Genomic DNA, 20,818 nt, shown 5'->3' on the forward strand with positions numbered 1-20,818 from the left:
CAGTTATTTCAGTAATTGAAAAGACAGTTCAGAATGGTGTTTTGAAAGTGCAGCAAGTATTTCATTCCCTGCATAAATTAGCAGAGAAAGTCCACACGAACACAGCATTGCGGAGGCCTGCTGCGAAGTGGTCTGCCACCATTCGTGAACGTGGAACTCAGTGTCCCTTTAAAGAAAGAACCCTAAGTGGTCTCAATTAATCAAGAGTGCTCCACTACAGTGTCCCTCACAGCCCATGTGTCACTTCGGGATGTTAAACACCACAGTTTATAATTTACAATTTGTTTACGAGTACAGCCACTTTTATGTTGTGCGGTTGGAGATGTTGAGACAAATGGATTCAAAGATTTTTACAGGTAAGAAGGCTGCATGTTATCCATGTTCCACTAGTGCCTGGCAGAATGTTGGATGTGAAACTGCATGAACTTTTTTTTTGTGTGTGTACAGTATGCAGCTGTAAAGGAGCTTAAAGGGACACCGAGGAGAAATTGAAGTTGGCTTGTATCGATAGAATAGCAGCTCCTGATCACAAAAACGCCACTCTTACTGAAAACAAAGCTCTTGTAATGTAGAAAATAGCAAGAACCAAAATACAGGTGTCGCCGCCACAGGCCAATCTCGCAAGTACAAGCGTGATGACTTCCTAGGACAAGAGGCGCCACCTTGGAGGAATTTTCCATACTTCATGGAAGCCACGAATCTCTGAGACTGGCAAAGGAAGGTTGCGCACCGCACCGCTAGCTGTCAGAAATCACGGAGTCTGCGTTTACGTCACGTATCACGTCACTCCGTTCTGTGACGTCATAAGAGTTCTCCGTGTCCTCATAAGAGTTCTCGAGTTTGAATCAGAGCGGCGGGAAAAACTTTCTCAACTTCGAATCCAAATTTCTTTGAAATAAATGCATCTTTCGCGCCCGACAAGCGGCAACAAAGCCATGAAATGTCGAAGTATCAGATTTTGCTAACAAAAAAAAAAATGATAGAGTTCTCCTCAGTGTCCCTTTAACAGGCTGTAGAAGCTGTGGCTAGAACGTGTCTTTCATCAAGTAGTTGTAATGCATTCAGGCTTATGTTCATAGGAAACATACCACCCTTACATGGGCAATAGCATTATTTTTCAGTAAGTTGTTATTGTTGTTATGTTACAGTGTGTCGTATTAAATCATTGTGTCTTTATTTAAATAAAATGAAAAGGAGCTTGTTTAGCTCATTGTAAATTGGGAGGGGGAGCAAGAGTCTAAGGGTAAAAAGAATTGTTATTCCACGTAATGCCTCTGATGGGTTGGTATGTGGAACTATAGACTAGCTGAATAAATTACAAGGATACATATGAAGCAAGCAGAACTAAATAAGGATATGAGAAGGCACACGTAAGATAGGATGCAATGAACCAACTAGCCAAACCAAAATTTTGACCTAAATTAAAAAGATGTAACGAAGGTATCTACACACATTATATGTTTATCTTCATAACAGCAGGCAGTTTTTAAGGCTCTTTATGGCCATGAGAAACATGTTCAATTCAGTTTTGAAGTGAAACAGTAGTAACAATAGCTAGTAATTTTGTTAAGAGCTTTTATTAAGCATTTTTGTTTTTTACATGGTCACTAGCAGTGTCTGAAATGGTTGTGCTAATGTTAACTACCCTCCACTGTCAAGTATAATTCAGTATCGAGCGTGATTGTGATGATACATGATTTTTCTGTTTCACATACAAGGTACTCTATGTAAACTTGGCTACCCACTCACTTTCATGGCAGTTTGACTTTTTTTACCAGGTTTTAACAAAACTGTTTTATTATGTGGCGATGCAGATACATCTCGCCCAATCCGGGAGACAGAAACGGATGGCAAAGTGTACTACTTTGTGTCACGTGAGGTAATGGAGGCAGACATAGCTGACAACAAGTACCTTGAGGGGGGTGAGCATAGTGGTCATCTGTATGGCACCAAACTGGACACCCTGCGCGCAGTCATCCGCTCCGGAAAGATGTGCGTGGTGGACTGCAGCCCCCAGGTATGCCCCTTATGCTGCACTTGAGAATAACTTAAGGTCGTGTATTTACTGTTGTGCTGTCATACATAGTTTCTATGTCTCCAAGGCCTTTGACACTTTTGCTGGACTACCTTCTGAATTGGAGCATAATATGCCGATTATGACTAAGCTGAAGTAATCTGGCTATTCGTGAAGCATTAGAACAATTTTTTAGCCCGCAGCTTACAGGTATCCAAGGAAGGGGCATGTGGAAAGTACCTTTAGTTCAAATATATGGCTTGTATTTCTTCGACCTGCTTTGCAGATGTTTTAATGCTTTCTTTGTTCTCTGCAGTATGTAAAGATTACTGTGAGACTTCTTGTGGTACCTTCTGATAGACGAAGATGTTTTGCTACTGCTGAGGCCACTATATTCATTCCAAATGGGCTCATGATGCTCTTGTAATTTGCAGAAATTGAATATTGGCCACTTACCTTGTATCACACTTGCACATAGCTAGCAACAATGGCTTTGAAGTGCATTTAATGAAACTGTGGTATGTGCACTACAGTGATTTTACCTTTTGAATTGATTGCTCACTATGGCCCCTCATTTGTCAGGGCCTTCATGTGTATACAGCAGCCTATACTTGTGTAGCGACATTAACTAAATCAATGCGTACAGCACTTCACTGCGTATTGTGGAGTGCATTGTGGATGCAAATGCTGGCGAGCATTTCCATAAATCGCGTGAAGGTACACATGAACAGAATACAGTGAAAGCTCGTTAATTCACAACTCGTTAATTCGAAATTTTGGATAATTCGAAATAGTCATCGTGGTCCGGTCCGCAGTGCATAGAAGTCTATGCGCGTAACAGCTTGTTAATTCACTCAAAAATTGATGCGGCCACCCATAATTCGAACTGCGCGCCGCCAAGCGCCGCTGTTGAAAACCATCGTTGGAAGCTTTCACGGCAGAACGATAGATGGCACGACCATCGGGGCGCCGCTAGGGTGCTAGAACAAGTACTAACCAGTCTTTCCTGCCCCGACTGCTTCAAGGAACGACGTTTTTAGTGTTTTAGCCCTCGTTTTGCACGCCGCTTGCTGTGAGCTTGTGTCCGTGAGATGTGTTCGCGTGGGAAATACTGCGCCAAGACGGTGAAGGAGAAAGTGGCAATCTTACGCGAGGTGGACGAACGGAAGGCCAGCAAAGTGGAAATCGCGAAGAAGCACGGGATTCCACCAAGCACGTTGTCGACCTACGTCCGAAATAGGAAGGCCATCGAGGATGCCTACGAAGCCGAAGATTTCGCCAGCAACAGAAAAAGGCTCCGATTACCAAGTATCCGGAAATTGAGACCGCTGTGATCACGTGGGTGAAGGAAATGAGAAGCGCAGACATTCCACTGAGCGGCCCAATTATCATGGCGAAGGCGGTCGATTTCGCCCTGCGCATGAATGTGGAAGATTTTGTCGCTTCCGAAGGATGGTTTCACCGCTTTCGAGACAGACATAATCTTGTCTTCCGGGTGTTGTCCGGAGAAGCCAAAGAAGTGAACGCAGAAGCTTGTGCCACGTGGCGAAGCGGTGCTCTGCAGCAGTACTTAGAAAGCTACTCGGCACAAGATATATTCAATGCTGATGAGACGGCTTTGTTCTATAAGCTCCAGCCCGACAGAACAGTAACATTTAAAAGGGATTCCCTGCGTCGCATTCGCGTGCTAGAAGACCGAGTGACTACGGTAGCCCTCAGAGAGAAGAAGCAGAAGATGATAACAGATTGTTTTGCTAAATAAATGTTTTTCGTGCCCTCCGGGCATCAAACGCGTCCATTTTTGCTCACTTTCATTAGTTCGAATTTTGGTTAGATCGAACTGGCCTGGCGGCCCCGTGGAATTCGAATTAACGAGCTTTTACTGTACAGTCAAGCCCACTTATAATAGCATCCACAGATATATAAAGAACGCTTGCTTATTACGAAGGAGTACAGTGCTACCGTCAAAATATGCATTAGGGCTATGGCAATTCGTCTCAGATACAACGAACAACTGTGGTGACACCACTGAGCTACAGCAAACGAGGAGACACCATAAACTTGCCCCGAAGTTGAAAAACTGGCTCTTCCAGCGAGTGGGGAACACCGGAGTGCACCTCTAAGCTCCCATGACACGCTACAAAAAGAACATGTCGATCCAAAAAAGGCCCAAAAAAAAATGACTGAAGAGGCAGCATTGAAACTCATGCACAGGTCGATCATTGCTTGCACGTGCACCAACGGGGCAAAACATCTTAAGTGGAAGCAAAAGGGTGATGGGTGCAAGACGGTGGCAGTGTCAAAACTGAAGCTACTGTGCATTGTCGTGGATCAGCTAACTGCAGTGATCTGAGAAATATTAATGCCTTGCTGGCCATGCTGGTGACGTGGTATGCATCGCCTGCCAAGTCAGCTCCACCTTTTGTTCTGCTACTACATGCACACAGTGCCAGACAACAGACAGTGCAGCTGATTCTGTAGGCATGTGCTCTGTGTTCTACTTTTGCAGGTGCAAGGGCCCAGAAACGATAGCTGACACTGTAGAAAACTCTTTTGATCAGATGCACGTAGACTTGTGGCAATGCGTCATTGATGCAAAGCTGGTTGGATGTTGCCTCCGATGACAACGTTCACTTGAACGACATTGCAGAGCCATACTATGAGGAAGCCCTTGTGCACAAAGTGTGAGAGCACTCTCCTACCGCTAGAAATCTAATAAAGGTGGTCGACCTGCAACCAGCTGCCTAGCACACTTCAGCCACGATCAGTTGTACCTAGGGCCTTTGGTCTAGAGGTTTTATTTTTTCCGTAATTTGGGGGGTAAACATCAGGCAATATTTTTCGAGCTCAAATATTGGGGAAAATCGGGTTATTCAGGAAAAATTTTCGTAGTTCGGGGTTTTTGGCGTCTTTTTTCCGTCGTAGGAAAGTTTAATACAACGGTTTGTTTTTCTGCTAGGCATAAAATGCCCTATATTTTGCTTATTATTTCATAAATAAGGAATTCACAGGTTCCACTAAAAAATTGTTCACGAATTAAAATTTCTTCTTAATCTATTACAAATATTTCATTGCGTACGTTAGCAATATCCTACGAAGCACTGCCACATCTGAGCAAGACCAGTCTGCCTTTATGCGTACAGTGTGAGAACAGTATCACAACGATAATTTTAAACACACAAGGTCTAGGGATTAGGGTGCCGATATCTTTGGCAAAGCTTCATACAGTGACTCCGATAAGTTGCCTTTTCGGCAGCCATGCTTTTGGCCTCTCACTTCTAAATCGCCCTTTTTGGAACTTATCCTATAATTCATCCACCTCATAAAAATGAGCGTTAAAAGAAGTTCATAAGATTCCTAGTTGACCGTAGGCACCCCTCAGGAGTAAACACTAGATATCCACACATTTTATTGCGGTCTCTTGAGCTCTGTGAACTGGAAAACCAACATCATCTTGAAGGCTCATTTTTGGGGAGAAATTTGGTTTACCCCAATTTTTAAGAAATAATTTCGGGATGCAAGAATTGGGTAAAACCCAAAGACTAAGGGCCCTAGTTAGGGTCTGTTATCTTGAAATAGATGCACTTGATATAGTTTTAAAGTAATAAATGCTATTTTTGATGAACTTAGTATCTTTAGCTGTAATATGCAGAGTCCTCTTACTGCGAACATCGGATACAATGAACATAGTCCATATTTCTGTCGGGTTCGTTAAAGTGGGATCGACTCTAGTAGGTGAAAAACATTGAACAAGGTGATGAACAAAATCAAGTACATTGTTGTACGAATTGGATCTTTTGGAAAGAAGGTATAAAGGTGACTGAATGGGGCGGTGCCTCCAGTCTGAACTAGGCTTTGGAATGAAATAGTTGCAATCTAAATCAGTCCAGGAGCTGGGTCCTGTACAAATCAGTCGGGAAATTTTGAACTGGTGGTCGCTTCGAAATGAGATGTGTGGTGGTGGCAAGAATCATTTTTGACATCGCCACACCACACATGCCTGCACAAGATGGGTACTTTGTGAATTAGGCACAGATAGATCTTTCAACAAAGGAAAAAAATCAAGCAAGTTGAGGTTTGTCCTGCAGGGAAAGGTGAATCCAAGTCGGAACTGTTTTTCTTACTCCCCATTCATGCCATGCTGGGTGCACACCTGCACCCGTTGCATGGAGGCTGCACATCACGATTCCTGATTAGCGTAGCACGGTGCTAAAGCGTGATTATCAAAGCAGCAGAGCTAGACATCTCAGTAATGTATAAGCAGTGGTTTTCATAAGTTGGTTTACGTACGTTATATACACTATTGCAGAGAAGGACTTCAGCCGGTGCGCGATAATGCTGTGACGCTAAAAGAAACAAGTGACCAAGGCAAACAACAATGCAGCAGTACCTTGGAATGGGTTGCCTTACTACTCTATTTACTCGCATAATTTGTGCACCCCCAACTTTTTATCTGGATTTTTGAAAAAAAAAAAAAAAACTTTTACTCCCTAATTTTGTGCTGTCTGCTGTGCCAGGCCACCAGCATGTACATAAGTGCGCGTGGAACTCTGAAATACAGTGCTCCTCTTAGATTAGGTGCAAGTGCAGGACATAAGAATTTCATGAATTAAAAAAATAAGAAATGGTGCCATCAACAGACATGTGCAAGTATGTCATTTTATGGTTGTCCATGAACTAGACTAAGGAGTAGCTGCAGTGTGCCCCCCAGGAGCTGGTAAAAACTGCCATACAAGTAGGCCAAGTGCATTTCTGTTCAGCAGGAATATGTTGGGAAGGTTGATGCTGCAACCATGCTCTAAGTGAGGAGTGTCAGCAGCAGGAATAGAGTGCTAGTCATTTAGTAGTGCACCTTATGTGTGCTATGACCCATCTTTTGTCATTTAAAAAAGAAGTAGCTCAGCTGCACCACGAATCATTAGGAACTCATAGTTGGCAATGTCTTCTTGCAGTATCTGAAAATCCTGAACACACCAGAGTTCATGCCTTACTTGGTCTTCATTGCTGCACCTCAGCTGGAGCACTTCCGACAGATGCATGAATATGGGCGTCATCATGGATATGGAAGCAGCCGCAATCTCACGGTAGGATGTGTATCGCATAATGGTAGTGCTAATGTGGGAAACTATTTAAAACTGAAGAGTAAATTGCATACACCCTAACACCTACTCGAGAGGTTTTCCTGTCCTGTTAAATGAGCCACATTTAGGGCTGCTGGTTTGCCTGGCCTGTTAAATGAGCCACATACAGGGCTGCTTGTCTACACCAGCAGCCCTGAATGTGGCTTATTTAACAGGCCAGGCAAACCTCTCGAGTAGGTGTTAGAGTGTATGCAATTTACTCCCAAGTAGACCAGCAGCCCTGAATCCAAGTTTGGTTACGAATTCATTCAAGTTCATATATGTTTAAAGTTAAATATATGTGCTTATATATACAAAGGGTGTGTACATTTATATGAATTTCTCTTACTGTAAGCTACAGTGCTGCTGTTATCTTGGGCCAACGCCTTTTTGTTTTTGCAAGCAGCAAAGTTTGGCCCAAGTGATGCAGAAGACCATGGATTAGTTATCTTTTAATTTACGCACTTTATTCCTTGGTATGATTTCTTTCTTTGCTGCAATATTAAAAAGCTTTCTTGTTATTTATTCTCCATGGTTAAACTTCTCATTTAATTACTGTCATGTAGTTAATATTAGTCAGCTGGGACCAAGCAGTGCAGCTCAAGAGTGATTAAATTTAACCATATAGTAAGGCAGTTTTTATGCTTCATTCTTCTTGCTCCTTCACAGTTTAATTCTTTGCTCTTGACTATTGCTGCTCTTTGCTTGGAGTGAAACTTGGATTATTTTTTTTTCTTCATAAATTTAGTTTGATAGAGCCATGAGTCGACATGGTTCACGACGGGCAAGGACTCTTGAAAGCTTGGCATCTCTTCAGGAGGTAATGTACTGTTTTATATATATAATTTCCCTTAGTATAGTAGATTTATGCTGCAACATTGCCATAAGCTATACCACTTAGAATTGTGGTTATCAATGAAGTTTGCTGTTATGAGGCAACAGTTAGGCTATGAGAGCCGTTGTAGTGCAGAGTTAGAGCTAACTTTGAAGGGTATAGAACCAAAATACAGTATGGAAAATTAGGGATTGGCTCTTGCTTTGACTGTTTTTGCTACAATTTATCAATGACGTTTGTGATGTCGAGCACAATGCAAATCTATTTTTATATACCAGGTGTTTCTGCAAAGCCTGCCACTAATTTTTTAAAATAGTCTGAAAGACAGCTTTTGCATCATAGTAATGCCAGTGGTGGCAGATGTCAAGGGGGCTGGTCAATCATGTGAATTGTAAGCTGGTTAACTAAATTCTAATAGATAAATTTTTAACTATGTATTACACTTAGGTACCTGGTTGCAATGAGAGATTTGTAGTTGGCCGTAGTAATGGTCATATCAGTTTTTAGAATTCAAAAAATGTGATTCAAAAGCAGCACGGCTGTGGAGCGTACACAGGGAGGCCTACCAGTACATATCATCAGTGACATCGTGGAAAAAACAACGCGGAAAGACAATGGACGTAGAAAGAACAGACACCACAAGCGCTGACTCTGAACTGATTGTATACTCACAGAACAACAAAAGAGAAGATATGGATGAGGTGCATTTAGATACCATATTTACTTGCATAATCTGCGTACTCTGTTTTCCTAGAATTAAGGCTTCAAAATGGGGGTGTGCAAATTATGCGGAGATTTCGCGAACACGTCCTAAAAACTTTAAAAAGGTTATAACGCAGAATTTATATGGCATACTGCCACGTTTAAGTCGACTCTGCAACTCGCGCCCCACGCTGGTCAAAAAAAAGTTGACTCGAAACATAACTCGACGCATAACCCCCCGCGCTCGCCCCGTTCCACGTTATGTAGTTCCTTGCAGGATGGCATGACGGCACGTGTGCAGCTCAAAGCAAGAAACCCAGAACGATACAGTTGCAAAGTCAGCAGTCCGAGGCAAATGGAGACAAAAGGCGATAAAACGGCGCCCTCATATGCGGCCCAGCTGAGTAGTGGCAAACAGAATAGCCAATGGTTTGGTAGTTATGGATTATGATGCAACTCACGCTTCGTAGGTTACCAGAAGTTTACACTCGCAGCCTATCGTACAGGAAATTGACCACTGGTGTGAACGAGCCAGGTAAACGGTGCACAGTTTACTTTTTCTTACTAGAAGCAATTTACAAACAGATTACCGACTGTTTTTGACGCCACGCACTCGCTTTTCGCAACTGCGCGTGTGACGCAGCCGCACCTATGTTCCCAAGCCTGCTGGTGTGCTTGCGTAGCAGGGAGTGAAAATGTATGGGTAAAAGTATTTGTTTTTTTTTCTTCAAAAATCCGGGTAATAAGTTGGGGGTGTGCAAATTATGCGAGTAAGTACGGTACAACTCCATTTCATGCAGGACAACTGATGGGTCGCTAACACATGTGTGCTTGTTCTTTACAGATATGGTAGGCCTCTAACACCTTCCTTGTTAGTTGATTATGATGCCGAAAAAAAATTGTGGTTTGGTAAAAAAAAGGCTCACACCCACGACATTCACTTCAATGCTTCACTACTTTGAAGAAGGCAGTTTCTTCAGAGATAGGTTATGCTCCTGCAGTCATACATTTAAGCAGCGGCCAATTTGTCCAATGTACGTACTACCACAGGAGAGCGGAATTTTATAGACCACCGCTTTTTCACAAGTGGCGTGCTGGTTTACAAGGTTTACTGCACATCCCCTAGCCCTGCCATGCCCTTCACTACCAGAGTGTGTTCCGACCATAGCGCAGATTCTGCCACGTTTTTTGGGGGCCAAAAATAGCACATTGATACTGTACTTATTACCGTCATTTTTTTATTTGAGTGAAATGTTAAACACATGGATGAACCGTTACTTTTTTCTTTTTCTTTCCCACTTCAGCAATCGTGGGTGATAACCTCTTGGTATCTTTAACTTTCATAAGCACCTTATTGAGGCGAGGGACAAGACATCCTCAGGAAACCCAGCCAGCCTTAATCTGCCAACTTGTTCACAGAAATTGTCATTCATTGAGTTAGTACCTGACTTGTGCAAAGATGATCCCAGGCAAGCCGCAGCAGTGCCACATTTCACAATTTTATAATTTCCTGACTGAAAATTTAAAAGCAGCTTCACTGACCTTGGGGAATACTTCCAGCACACATGATCCTGCTGAAAACGGAGTTTAATGTCTAGGAATAGCAAATGGTCATCAGTGGGCCTGTCGAAGGTGAACGCACGTCCAAATCCACTTTCTTTAAATATTTTGACTACATGCACAACGTGCTTGATAAAATTAGGTCTGTCTACGAATGCCAGATAGTCTTCAATGTACCTGAAAATCTTTTTTGAAAGGCTGCTCAAGTCTCAGCAATGCACTTATCAACCCTAGAAAGGAAATTATCGCTAAGTATCGGAGCTAGTTTTGAACAAATGCATACGCCAGTTTTTTTAAGAAACAGACAGCCGTCCAATTCAACAAAGGTAGAAATGAGATAAAAAGTTAACAACTCTAAAGAAGAAGCAACTGAAATATCACAGGCATTAACATTAGCGTTCTTCATCGTTATTTGTGATGCAGTCGCTAACCTTTCAACACAGTATCTTGCTGGAGGCAACTAGAAAAGGTCCTTGACATCTATACTGAACGCACAGATTGCACCATGGTTCTGGTGTCTAAGGTAATCCACAACAGCCAAAGAATTTCATGTCTGAAATGGGTCTTCCAAAGCAAGATCAGTTGCGAATCAGCTCTTTTGGTGTCTGTTCTTTCTATGTCCATCGTCTTTTTGCGCTGTTTTTTCCAAGATGCTGTACCAACTAGCTCAGATGTCAGTATTACTTCATCAGTGGCATGCGTGTCATGGGACTTTCGCTGTCCTGCCACGGCCACCGCTCGAGAGCACCAGCCAGGGCAGTACATAAAAGTTCATGTAACACATGCTTCACCGAATGACGTGTACTGCTTGAGATCCCTGTGTGCACTCCACAGCCATACCGCTGCTGAATCGCAGGCTGTAAGACAAAATTCATTGCTGAAGAGTGCCGGGCGTAATCGTATTTTTATATTGTAAAAACTGATATAGCCATTACTAATAGCCACCTACAGATCTCTAATTACAACCATGTGCCAAGCGTAATAGTTAAAAAATTAATCATGTGAATTTTGTATTCAGCTTACTAGTTGACATGATTACCCTGTTTCCTGACATCTGCCACAACTAATACTCGTATGCTTCAAATGCTATCTTTATAATGCAAGAAGCCAGTTAATAAAAATCACTGGTGGGCTTTGCTGAAACACCTGGCATTTAATGCTCAGAGAACTAGTTAACAGCTCTGTGGCTTCTATTGTGTCAGATTCCTTCTATTCCGGGTAATCAAAGGTGTTCTTTTCTATGCGGTATAGTCAGATTCATTTGGACTTCACAGTACTGACCAAACTCACTGTAACTAACCCCAGACTAGGGGCATTGGCAATAAAGGTGTTTCACCACCACCTTTGTAATTATTCAATGCTCAGGTGGTACTAAATATTATGAGCAGTTCTGTCATGTCTTTCTTGTGCCTTCCTCAGAAGTCAACATGCTACATACAATCTTTTGAAAATGCCATTTGCTACATATTTTGTACTGTCTGTAATGTTGGGAAATTTGGTTGTCCTACCAATATAAGAGTAACGGAGCTTACACAACTTTCCATCTGTAGCTGTTTTGCTCAAAAAGGAGCTTTAGCTCAGGCTCAACTTTAGTTTTCATATTCAGGCGCATGGAGAACGTAGAAATGCTCACATCAGAAAGTCGCTGCACTATTTGTACATAATTGGTTTTATGCTGAAAGAAGAGATTAGAATCAAATTATTTGAAGTGGGATTTCCTAAGTTCTCATGTTTCTAAAAATTGCCAAAAACGCACTGAATTGAAATTTTCAAAAATATATTTTTTTGGCCTAGTCTGTGATCTTGTCATGAGAAAAAAAAAACATGTCACATTGCTGTAAATTGCACCTGTTAGAATGTTTAGAGGAAACGAGATTGGCGTCTTCAATTACATTGTGGTAAACTACGACGTTGGGTGTTATTTGCAAACATGGAGGAAGAAAACCTCAAGAGAGGCCCACGCTATCTGAGCTGCATGTCAAAAGGTGTGCTGGAAGTCATGCACTTTCACAAGGACTACTGGGAGTCATTGGCCATCGGCACAGCAGTAGTAACATTGGGCCCAGCTGCATTGTCTGCTGTGCATGCGCGAGCACGCTGAGATGGCAGCCAAGAAGGGGGGGGGGGGGGCAGAGCAGGAGGGAGCCTTCACGTGCGGCTTCAAAAACTTAGGCATAACCGCCTCTCCTGAGTCCTTTCCGTCCTTCATGTTTGAAAATTATTTTTTATAGGTGACTGCACAGCGTGGAATAAATTTTAACATGCCAGTTTTGATTATGCTTATGTGCTCTAACAGGTGTAGTTTACAGCATTGTGAGGTCTGTTTTTAAGTTGCAACGCTATAGAGCCGTAAATGTGAAATTTTAAAAAGTTTTCTTCAAGTTTTGTAACCTTTGGCAACGTATTAGTAAAAATTTAGGCTTAGATTGAAATTATGCTTCCGTTAGTGGCTAGGTACTGAAATAGATATTACAAGTAGTCTTTCTCATTCAATGCGCCGTATTTCATTCAAATTGATTCAGCAGCTGCCTGTGGGAGCAGTTTGGTGGCCCTGATGTCTATGCATGAGAGAACTACCATATTTACTTGCATAATTTGTGCACTTTTTTTTTTTGTCTTTGAATAAGGCTTCAAACAGGGAGTGTGCATATTATGCAAAAATTTTGTGACCACGTCCTAAAAAACTAGAAAGGTCATAGCACACAATATATACTGTATTTTGCCGCCTTTACGTCGACACTATAACTCCCCCCTCACTGGCCAAAAAAAAAGTTGAATCCAAATATAAGACACAGAGCTGCTCCTGCTCCACCTACTTTATGTAGTTCCCTGCGGGACGGCATGACAGTGCGTGTGCAGCTCAGTGCAATAAATTCACAACAATACTATCAAAGCCAGCAGTCAAAGGCAAGTGGAGATAACAGGCGATAAAACAGCGCCCTCTCATGCAGCCCGGTTTGGTAGTTTCGGATTCTGGCGCATGCGCACCTGTTCATCCGGGAAAGTGACCGCCAGCGTTGCCGAGCCGGGTAAACGGTGTGCAGTTTGTCCCCTCGCCACTTGCACCTTTGGCAGCTGCACATGGCAAAGCGGCCACACCATTCTTCCCAAGCCTGCCTTGTGCGCACCTGCGTCATCTCGTGCATGCTGGGGGTCTGTCACAGCGGAAAACATGGGGAGCATAAAATGTGCCGGTAAAAGTTTTAGCGCGAAAGCGCTACTTCACTAGCAAAGCTGAAAAACCCGAGATGTGTGTGAAGCATCAACCTTTGACGGAGCACCAGTGGTGGAGGTCTTGCTTGCGCAGCTGCACTGTCAACGCATGGAACCATCACCCCCTCCCCACGCGCGGCTGCCAATAATGGCTGACGATAAGACCTTGCATGTGGTTGCCTTTGAGGCGGTGTTGTCTCAAGTGCTTTCGCATGTCCTACTCGGCTTTAACTGCGTTAAGGCCCTACCATTTTTTTTTATAAATCCAGGCAATAAATTAGGGCGTGCAAAATGCTTGCGGGCGCAAATTATGCAAGTTAATACGGTACTGTTGGGCTCAAATTCAGGCTTTTTACTAAATGCCTGCTCAAGCCCAGTCACTATGATCGCTGGTCAGGTTTATGAAGTTTTCATGGCTGTTACGCTATAGCTAATTCAGTGCCCTGAAATTGTGCATCGCTGATTGTAATTGCTTTGGATAGTCTGTAGGAAGGTCATTTCAGTTTATAATTTCAAGCATAGCACTTGACCATAGTGCTGCTATTACTCTATTAATCTTTCGAGTATATTCTGCTTGCAGCTTATAGATTATGATGTGCTTATTTCACAGTACTAAGCAGAGGAAATTTTTTGGGGCTTCAAGTAGTGCTTCCCTGTCATGGTTGTGTATATTGCAGAAGAGAAGAAATCAAGAATTTTTCTCATAGCGAGCAATATGGTTATTATGCCTCTTCACGTAGTGTGCAAGGTTTACAGATTAAATGCAGCGGTGCTACGCAGAGATGTGTGTTTTTTTGGTCACCATACCATTATCTCGAAAACAAGTTTTGTTTGCCTTTGGTCCCACTGATAATTTAAAGGATCGCGTATGTCCTGCAGCTTCTAGTGCACTCCAGCCAGGTTGTGTCCAGCTAAGTTGAATACAGCCATGTTGTGCGATCTGATTCAGAGAATTTGCGATCTGATTCAGTGCAAAAAGTGTGTATTTGAGCCTATAAAAAGAAGCTTTTGCTGGTACTTTGAAGTGCAATAAAATTAATCTTACTGAATTAGCAAGCTCTTTTTCTGTGCAAGTTCTGTTTATATTTTTTTTATGCCTTCTGCTTTTTGTTTTGAAAGTTGACTGTTTATGGTTGCATGTTACAATTTTTTCTATTTGCAGAGAAAGGGAAAAGTATGTATTCACTGTAGTGTAGAAAGTAGTAGTAGTTTCAGTTTTTTTATTGCAATTATTTCTGTTTTCATTCTTATGTTTTGATGCATGCATTTTTATTCTCGACAGCAAAAGGGCCGAGTATGTATCATAGCTGTAGACATGCGTAGATATCCTAGTGGGTGCTTTATGTTGGAAAAATTTCCTTTTATTTATAACGTCATTCATGTATTGCAGTGTAGCTGACAGTGCAGTTATTTGGTCTGATTCTTGTGTTGTATTTCTTAACTTTTGTGGAGCCATACCATTCGTGTGGCTGGACTTTTGTGCACGTTGTAATGCTTAAAAACATTTGTCTGCCGAAATTAGTTCACTGTGGAGACATTTGCTTCCTTATAGCCGAAGCTATTGAACCAGAACATGAAAAATCCTTGAGAATTCTTGAAAGAGCGTTCTTGTTACAATTGACTTATTAGGGAGAGGGAGAATTGCGAGATGTTGATCTGTGAGCATTGACTGCAGGTGACAAATTATTTTATTATGAATTTAAATAACTTAATAATACTCCAAGTTGCCAGGCTAAGAACTGATAACAATCCTTGTCGTTTAGTTTAACGTTGCTGTTTAATAAAGACTGCTTTTAATGTCACTGCAAAGTGTAAAAAAGAATAGTTTTCTAAATTTTTGCAGTCACATGTGCGTCTTTAATAGTAGCTGCTATTGCCAGAGGGCATGATAATCACTGAGCTGCGATTATAAGCCATGAATACCATTGTAGCCAGAGTTAAGCCTGCCTTTTTGTACAGGATGAAGATCTCAAGAGGACCATTGAGGAAAGTGCCCAGCTTCAGAGAGCTTATGAACGCTATTTCGACACAATCCTTGTAAACAACAACTTTGAAAAGACCTTTGAACAGCTCAAGGATGTGATTGATTCACTATCAACAGAACCTCAGTGGGTGCCCATTTCATGGGTATACTGAAGTATTTTTTGCGAGCGTGCTGGCAAGCGATGCCCTCTGAAAACATTATGGCTGAAGCCAAGGGTGTCTTTTAGTTGGCCTGTGCCAACAAATTTTGTCAAAAGCAAAGACAAGGTCTGGAAGTAGTAGGTTTTGAGAACATTCTTTTAGATAACAGGCTGATCCTAATCAGGTACATGCTTAAATACTGCAATTTTCCTGCAGTTTGTGTTCAGAAAAAAAATTGAGATTGTGTGTTGCTTTTACTGCTTAGTTGTGGTTGTGTACTTTGCAGATGCCATAACTCAATATGAATGAGTCTCATTTTGTAACTACGCCCCCCCCCCTTTTTTTTTCCTCCTTTTTTTTTCATGCTACTTGTGTTGGCACCCAAAGAGTGCCTTCCATAGCCATTCTAATTCCGTCCTCTTACTTGATATCTTGCCTTTGAAAGGCTGTACTGGCTGTGACAAGTATGAAAGGAGGTTTTAAGTACTGCATTCAGGCATTTAAGTTGATGACCTTTTGTTGGCCAAATGAGGAATCTCAAAGATAGCTGCCTGAGCAGCATTGTTTTACATCAGATGCTGTTTCGTGTGTTGTGCATTCCATTTTGAAGCTGTTTGTTGATTTTGCCTTTTGATTACACACAGATGTGTGCACTCCTCACATGAAGGGTAGTTGGTAGACTTGTGTTATGTGTGGAGTGAACACAGGTTTCTTGCCACTGTGTATAACCGGTGATGCCACCTGCAATACATAAACATACATATCACTTATAGTACATCATATCAGTTGCATCCGGTTCCATGCAGAGCACGATGATGTTTGACTGTTGCACTTTTTATCTGTATAATGTCCCAGTGAGATGACCTAGATACAGTGCGTTGAACCATTGTCTATGTTGTGTTTGCTAGTGAAAGCACATCTGATTTCTTTGCTTGTGCTCTTCTTGCTCTGTTGTTAAAATAAGCAATGGTTTTAAATCTGCGAACATCATTAGTGCTTACTAATGACTGTTCAAATGGCGTGTTATTTGTTAAAATATTTGGGACTTTGTTAGAAGAGGTAATAAATGACCTGATATTATCCTTCATTTTTATGCAAGATATAGGACTTGTGGTGATAACGAGCGAAGATTATAAGAGTAACTCAACTAGATTTGATGTGAAGCAACAAGTTTGGAATACGAATGCCTTTGTCATGGCACACATGTCACAGTAATTGTCTTTTCACTGATGCTGAGGCCACAATTACTGAAGCCAGTGCATAAGGTATGGATTTTTGACTGAGGCAGGCCCAGTGCAGCGCTGTACAACTTGTATGGTTTAATTTACGTAAATATGGATGGATTTTAAAGGGCAACTCAAAACGTTTCTTGAACGTCTTGAGTTGGTAGGCGCATCACATTCCTTAAGGTCCCCTCTCTCCGTCACAACAAACCATGTTTAAAAACATGAAGTGGAACAGTTTTAAAACAGCTAAAATGACAAATTGAAACCCAAACTCAATTCATGGCCAGGGAAGATGCTCCACGTGAAGCAGTGATGATGCCATAAACATTACTAGGAAAACACTTGTACGCATGTTGTATGGCTGAAATAGTGGCTGGTGACTTTGAATCCTTTCATAAAATGCCTGAGACGACCTAATATGAGCTTTGCAAAACTTTGTTAGTGAAGCAGGGAGCGGGTATTAACATGTGGCACATGTTTGTGACGTTGAAAATTCAGTGTTGCTCATAGAAATTGTCTGAACTGAGGCCGCGGAAATGCAAACTTTAAAATCAATTTGTGCCAGAATGAAATGTCACATGGCTACCAATCTTGGTGGGAAATCAAAAAATTAGGACAAGAAAAAAAATTTGCAGTATAAGGTTCATTAAATTATGGTAGTCTCAAAAAACCTCGCACACGCATGCACACACGCACACACACGTATCACCACGCACCTTTTGTGAAGAGACAAGAGGGCTCTTGTCGCATTAGATCAAATTTTGGTGAGTTACTCTTATGATGTATATGTTTCAGTGCCACAAGTCCACTAGAGTACATTTGACAGAAAAATGAAATTGGGGAGATCATTTGCAGTAGTATTGTACTATAGCCCAGAGGCTTGACCTGCATATTCTTCTGGTAACATTATGCTGCAGACACAGGTTTAAAGGTACAGACACACTGGCGGCAAAACGTGGGCGGCACGCCAGTGGCGGCAAGCCGCTTTCCGCGAAACCTGCCGCGGCAGCGGATTGATCTGCCGCGCAAAGGATAGGTCGAGGAGCCATTTTCGGCGGCTTGCCACGTGCCACTGACCGGGGAGACCAATGATGAACGCCCGAATTAATCACGTGGGGAGCGTCAGTGCCACCACCTCTTAGCTCCTAGCAAAGTTGCCTTCCACAGGCTGCAGCGAAGCCACGCGTGTTCCTCCACTAGCAGGGACCTCGACCGGTCTGGCATGAAAGGAGCTTTGTGCGGCCGCGCTTTCCCGCGCACTCCTCGCCACCTGTGCCGCCAGCGGCTTACCGCACGTTTTTTCGCCAATGTGTTCGTACCTTAAGACAGCAGATGTGATGGTATTGGGAAACAGTTGAACCTGTAGCTAGCTTATGTTACTTGTTGACTCAAGCTTCATTTGCAGAAGTGAAATGATGCTTTTAAGCATGTGGGTAAATAATGTACATGCTTGCTTTATATATGAATGCACGAATAATGAATTGGGTTTGCTCGGTCGCTTGTATGAATGGTGTGCTGCTGAGCTAAGAAGTCCTTTCTGTGCAACTTTGAGCAGTGAGTTAAAGCTCGGCTGAGCGAAATGCGTGGCTTTGGCGCGGGATTATGTTACAGAGGAGAAATTGGTAGAAAGATTATATGCTTAATATCATGGAGTACCTGTGGTTTGGCTTGTCTTAACAATGTGAGTGGTTTTGCTTTTCTGGCAAGAATGATTCAGATGAGACAATGAACGAGATTGGGAGGTCTCGCTTAATTATAATCTGTACTTGTGTGGTTTTACGAGAGGTACCTTGCAGAATTTTGCATGGGATGTTGCCTGTGAGCAAAGATCAAATACATTCCAGGTTTTGGTGACATGCAACTGTCAATCTATTTTTATATTCATAGATAAATGCATTTTAACTCTGTAGTGATAACATGTGCAACAGCAACACTTTTGTGTCATTTGACAAGTGCTCAGGTATTCAAATGATTCATGATAGAGGTGCTAGTAATAACCAAGAGTGATATGCTTTGGCATATTCATATTTTTATGAGTAATAAGTTTACTTTATGCAGAGGTCTGTGAATTTTGACACATATTTTGGATATTCATATACTGCTGATTTGTATGCAGCCTTGAACAGTCAAGTTTATAAAACCAGAAGCATCTGCCTTGCTTTAGGAAATGTTGCTCATTTGTGTAATTTGTACTTTGTACTTCATGACATCACAGATATGTTTGACTTTACTTTTCTTGTAATAGCATAGTGCATTTTGCATCATCAACTGCTACCAATTGTGTGCCATGCAGAATTTTGATGTAAATTGTGATTACAGGCAGTGCACAGCTCTTAGGAATTTCACCACGATCTTCAAGGTGCTTTCATTTCAAGAAGGAAACGTGCTTTTCTATGCAGTGGGAAATGTGTGCTTTCATTTCTGTCTTTAGCATTGAGGGAAAAGTATATAATCAATGTGATGCCTATTTAGTGTTTAGGCTTGCAAGTTTGTCGTACTAATAGTCTTTACATGTTTTTACTTTGTAGTGGATTGGAAACGGTTGCTGTTCATGTCAGGCGACATGCTGTGCATATGAAAGGTTCACATCTGTTCAAAAATTGGATTCAGTAATAATTGGTAATGTGTTGAATAAATATTGTGCTGCCGGATTTGTTCAACCAAAAAACTTCCAATTTTAGGCAACACTACTGAAGGGAACATTGCAATGGAAGTTATTTTTGCTCTTATGACATTATTGTACGCTGACATATTTTGAGGAATGCACTGTAAAAGTGCAGGTGTAGCTACACTGCATGATTTAAATTTAAGTGCCAGTTATGAACAGATGGGGTGGGGTGGGTGGGAAGTCAGGATTTTTTGATGCCTCGGATGATAAATAGCATTCACACTTCCCTTAATGGTTGCAGCACACAGTTTTGTCCCCTTTAGCTCTTAGTGCTGTGGCTCTTAATGCTGGCTGTCTGTGTTAAATTTGAGTAGCTTCACAGCAATTTTTTTTTTCTGTGAATAGGGGGCAAAGAAAAATAGCTAAATGACTGTTTGATGTCCAGTATGGCTATTGTGAATCATTTATTGCTTTTCATTCAACCTGAGCCTAAATCCCGGTCTGCTGTGGAAGTGTGCACAGCTACACACAATGATAACTGTTTATTAAAAGTGAACTTCCAAGCTTAAACTGTCTATACTAATGAAAACTACGTGCTGTGGTGTGCGAATTGTGTGCATCATAGTGTGATCGTAGTGAGATTTTGCTTTTGGTTACAAAGCTGTATTTCTGCCTTTTTACTAAGTGGTGAAACCTGTTCCCAAGAGTAGTGCACTTTTCAGTGGCCTGTGTAATTTTTGTCATTTAGAAATATGGAAGCAACACTTGTGTGTCTTGGACCTCAATTTGGAGCCATTGCATTAGAAACAGATCTCACACTGTTTGAAGACACTGTTGCATTACAGATGAAACAGACTGGCATCATGTTTTCATGGCACTATACAGCCATTTTCTTTTACACCTGTGCTTGAATTTTCATTTGTTAGTTTGTGTGTGCTTCTGTATCTGGCATCTTTACAACTGAGATTTTTATAGACCTGTTACCTGGTTGCCATTCTGGCATCATCCGTCCAGACGAGTGCCTTTGACAGCTGCAGAATAAAGTTGGTGTTCTGTTCATTACAGGACACTTCCTAATTTTGTGCATTCCACTGTCTCTGTATCTTGCATGGTGGGCACTGAGTACTACTTGCTGCATGCCACAGTGGCTCTGCAGTATTCAGTTATCACATGTATATACGCCATATTTGCATTGCAAAATGTGTAGTGGTTTTAAGGCATTTTATTTTCAGGACTGGTGCAGATTGGGGGATACCTTTTTGTGCTTTTTGTCTGGTAACACACTTGCAAAAAGCCACACATGTTCTCAGAATTGAATTTCAGTTCAGTGCACTTGATAAGTCATACAGGTCTGGAAGCTTATCATTAGGCACTGTTCTCTTATTTTACACGTCATTTTCTCTGACCACATGTGCC

The 20,818-nt window shown here is 41.8% G+C and overlaps 1 protein-coding gene across 1 annotated transcript in view; it reads left to right on the top strand.

The window, feature by feature from the left end:
- LOC144113608 (protein PALS2-like) overlaps window positions 1-17,618 on the top strand; it is a 38,027-nt gene extending 20,409 nt beyond the window's left edge. The window contains exons 11-14 of the mRNA XM_077646777.1: window positions 1,815-2,017; window positions 6,967-7,098; window positions 7,883-7,954; window positions 15,404-17,618. Coding sequence (XP_077502903.1) covers window positions 1,815-2,017; window positions 6,967-7,098; window positions 7,883-7,954; window positions 15,404-15,580 — 584 coding nt within the window. The 3' untranslated portion in view covers window positions 15,581-17,618. The remainder of the gene's footprint in view (window positions 1-1,814; window positions 2,018-6,966; window positions 7,099-7,882; window positions 7,955-15,403) is intronic.
- Window positions 17,619-20,818: the final 3,200 nt, after the last annotated feature.

This window comes from Amblyomma americanum, chromosome 1, assembly GCF_052857255.1.
Source record: "Amblyomma americanum isolate KBUSLIRL-KWMA chromosome 1, ASM5285725v1, whole genome shotgun sequence".
Taxonomy (NCBI): Eukaryota; Metazoa; Arthropoda; class Arachnida; order Ixodida; family Ixodidae; genus Amblyomma; species Amblyomma americanum.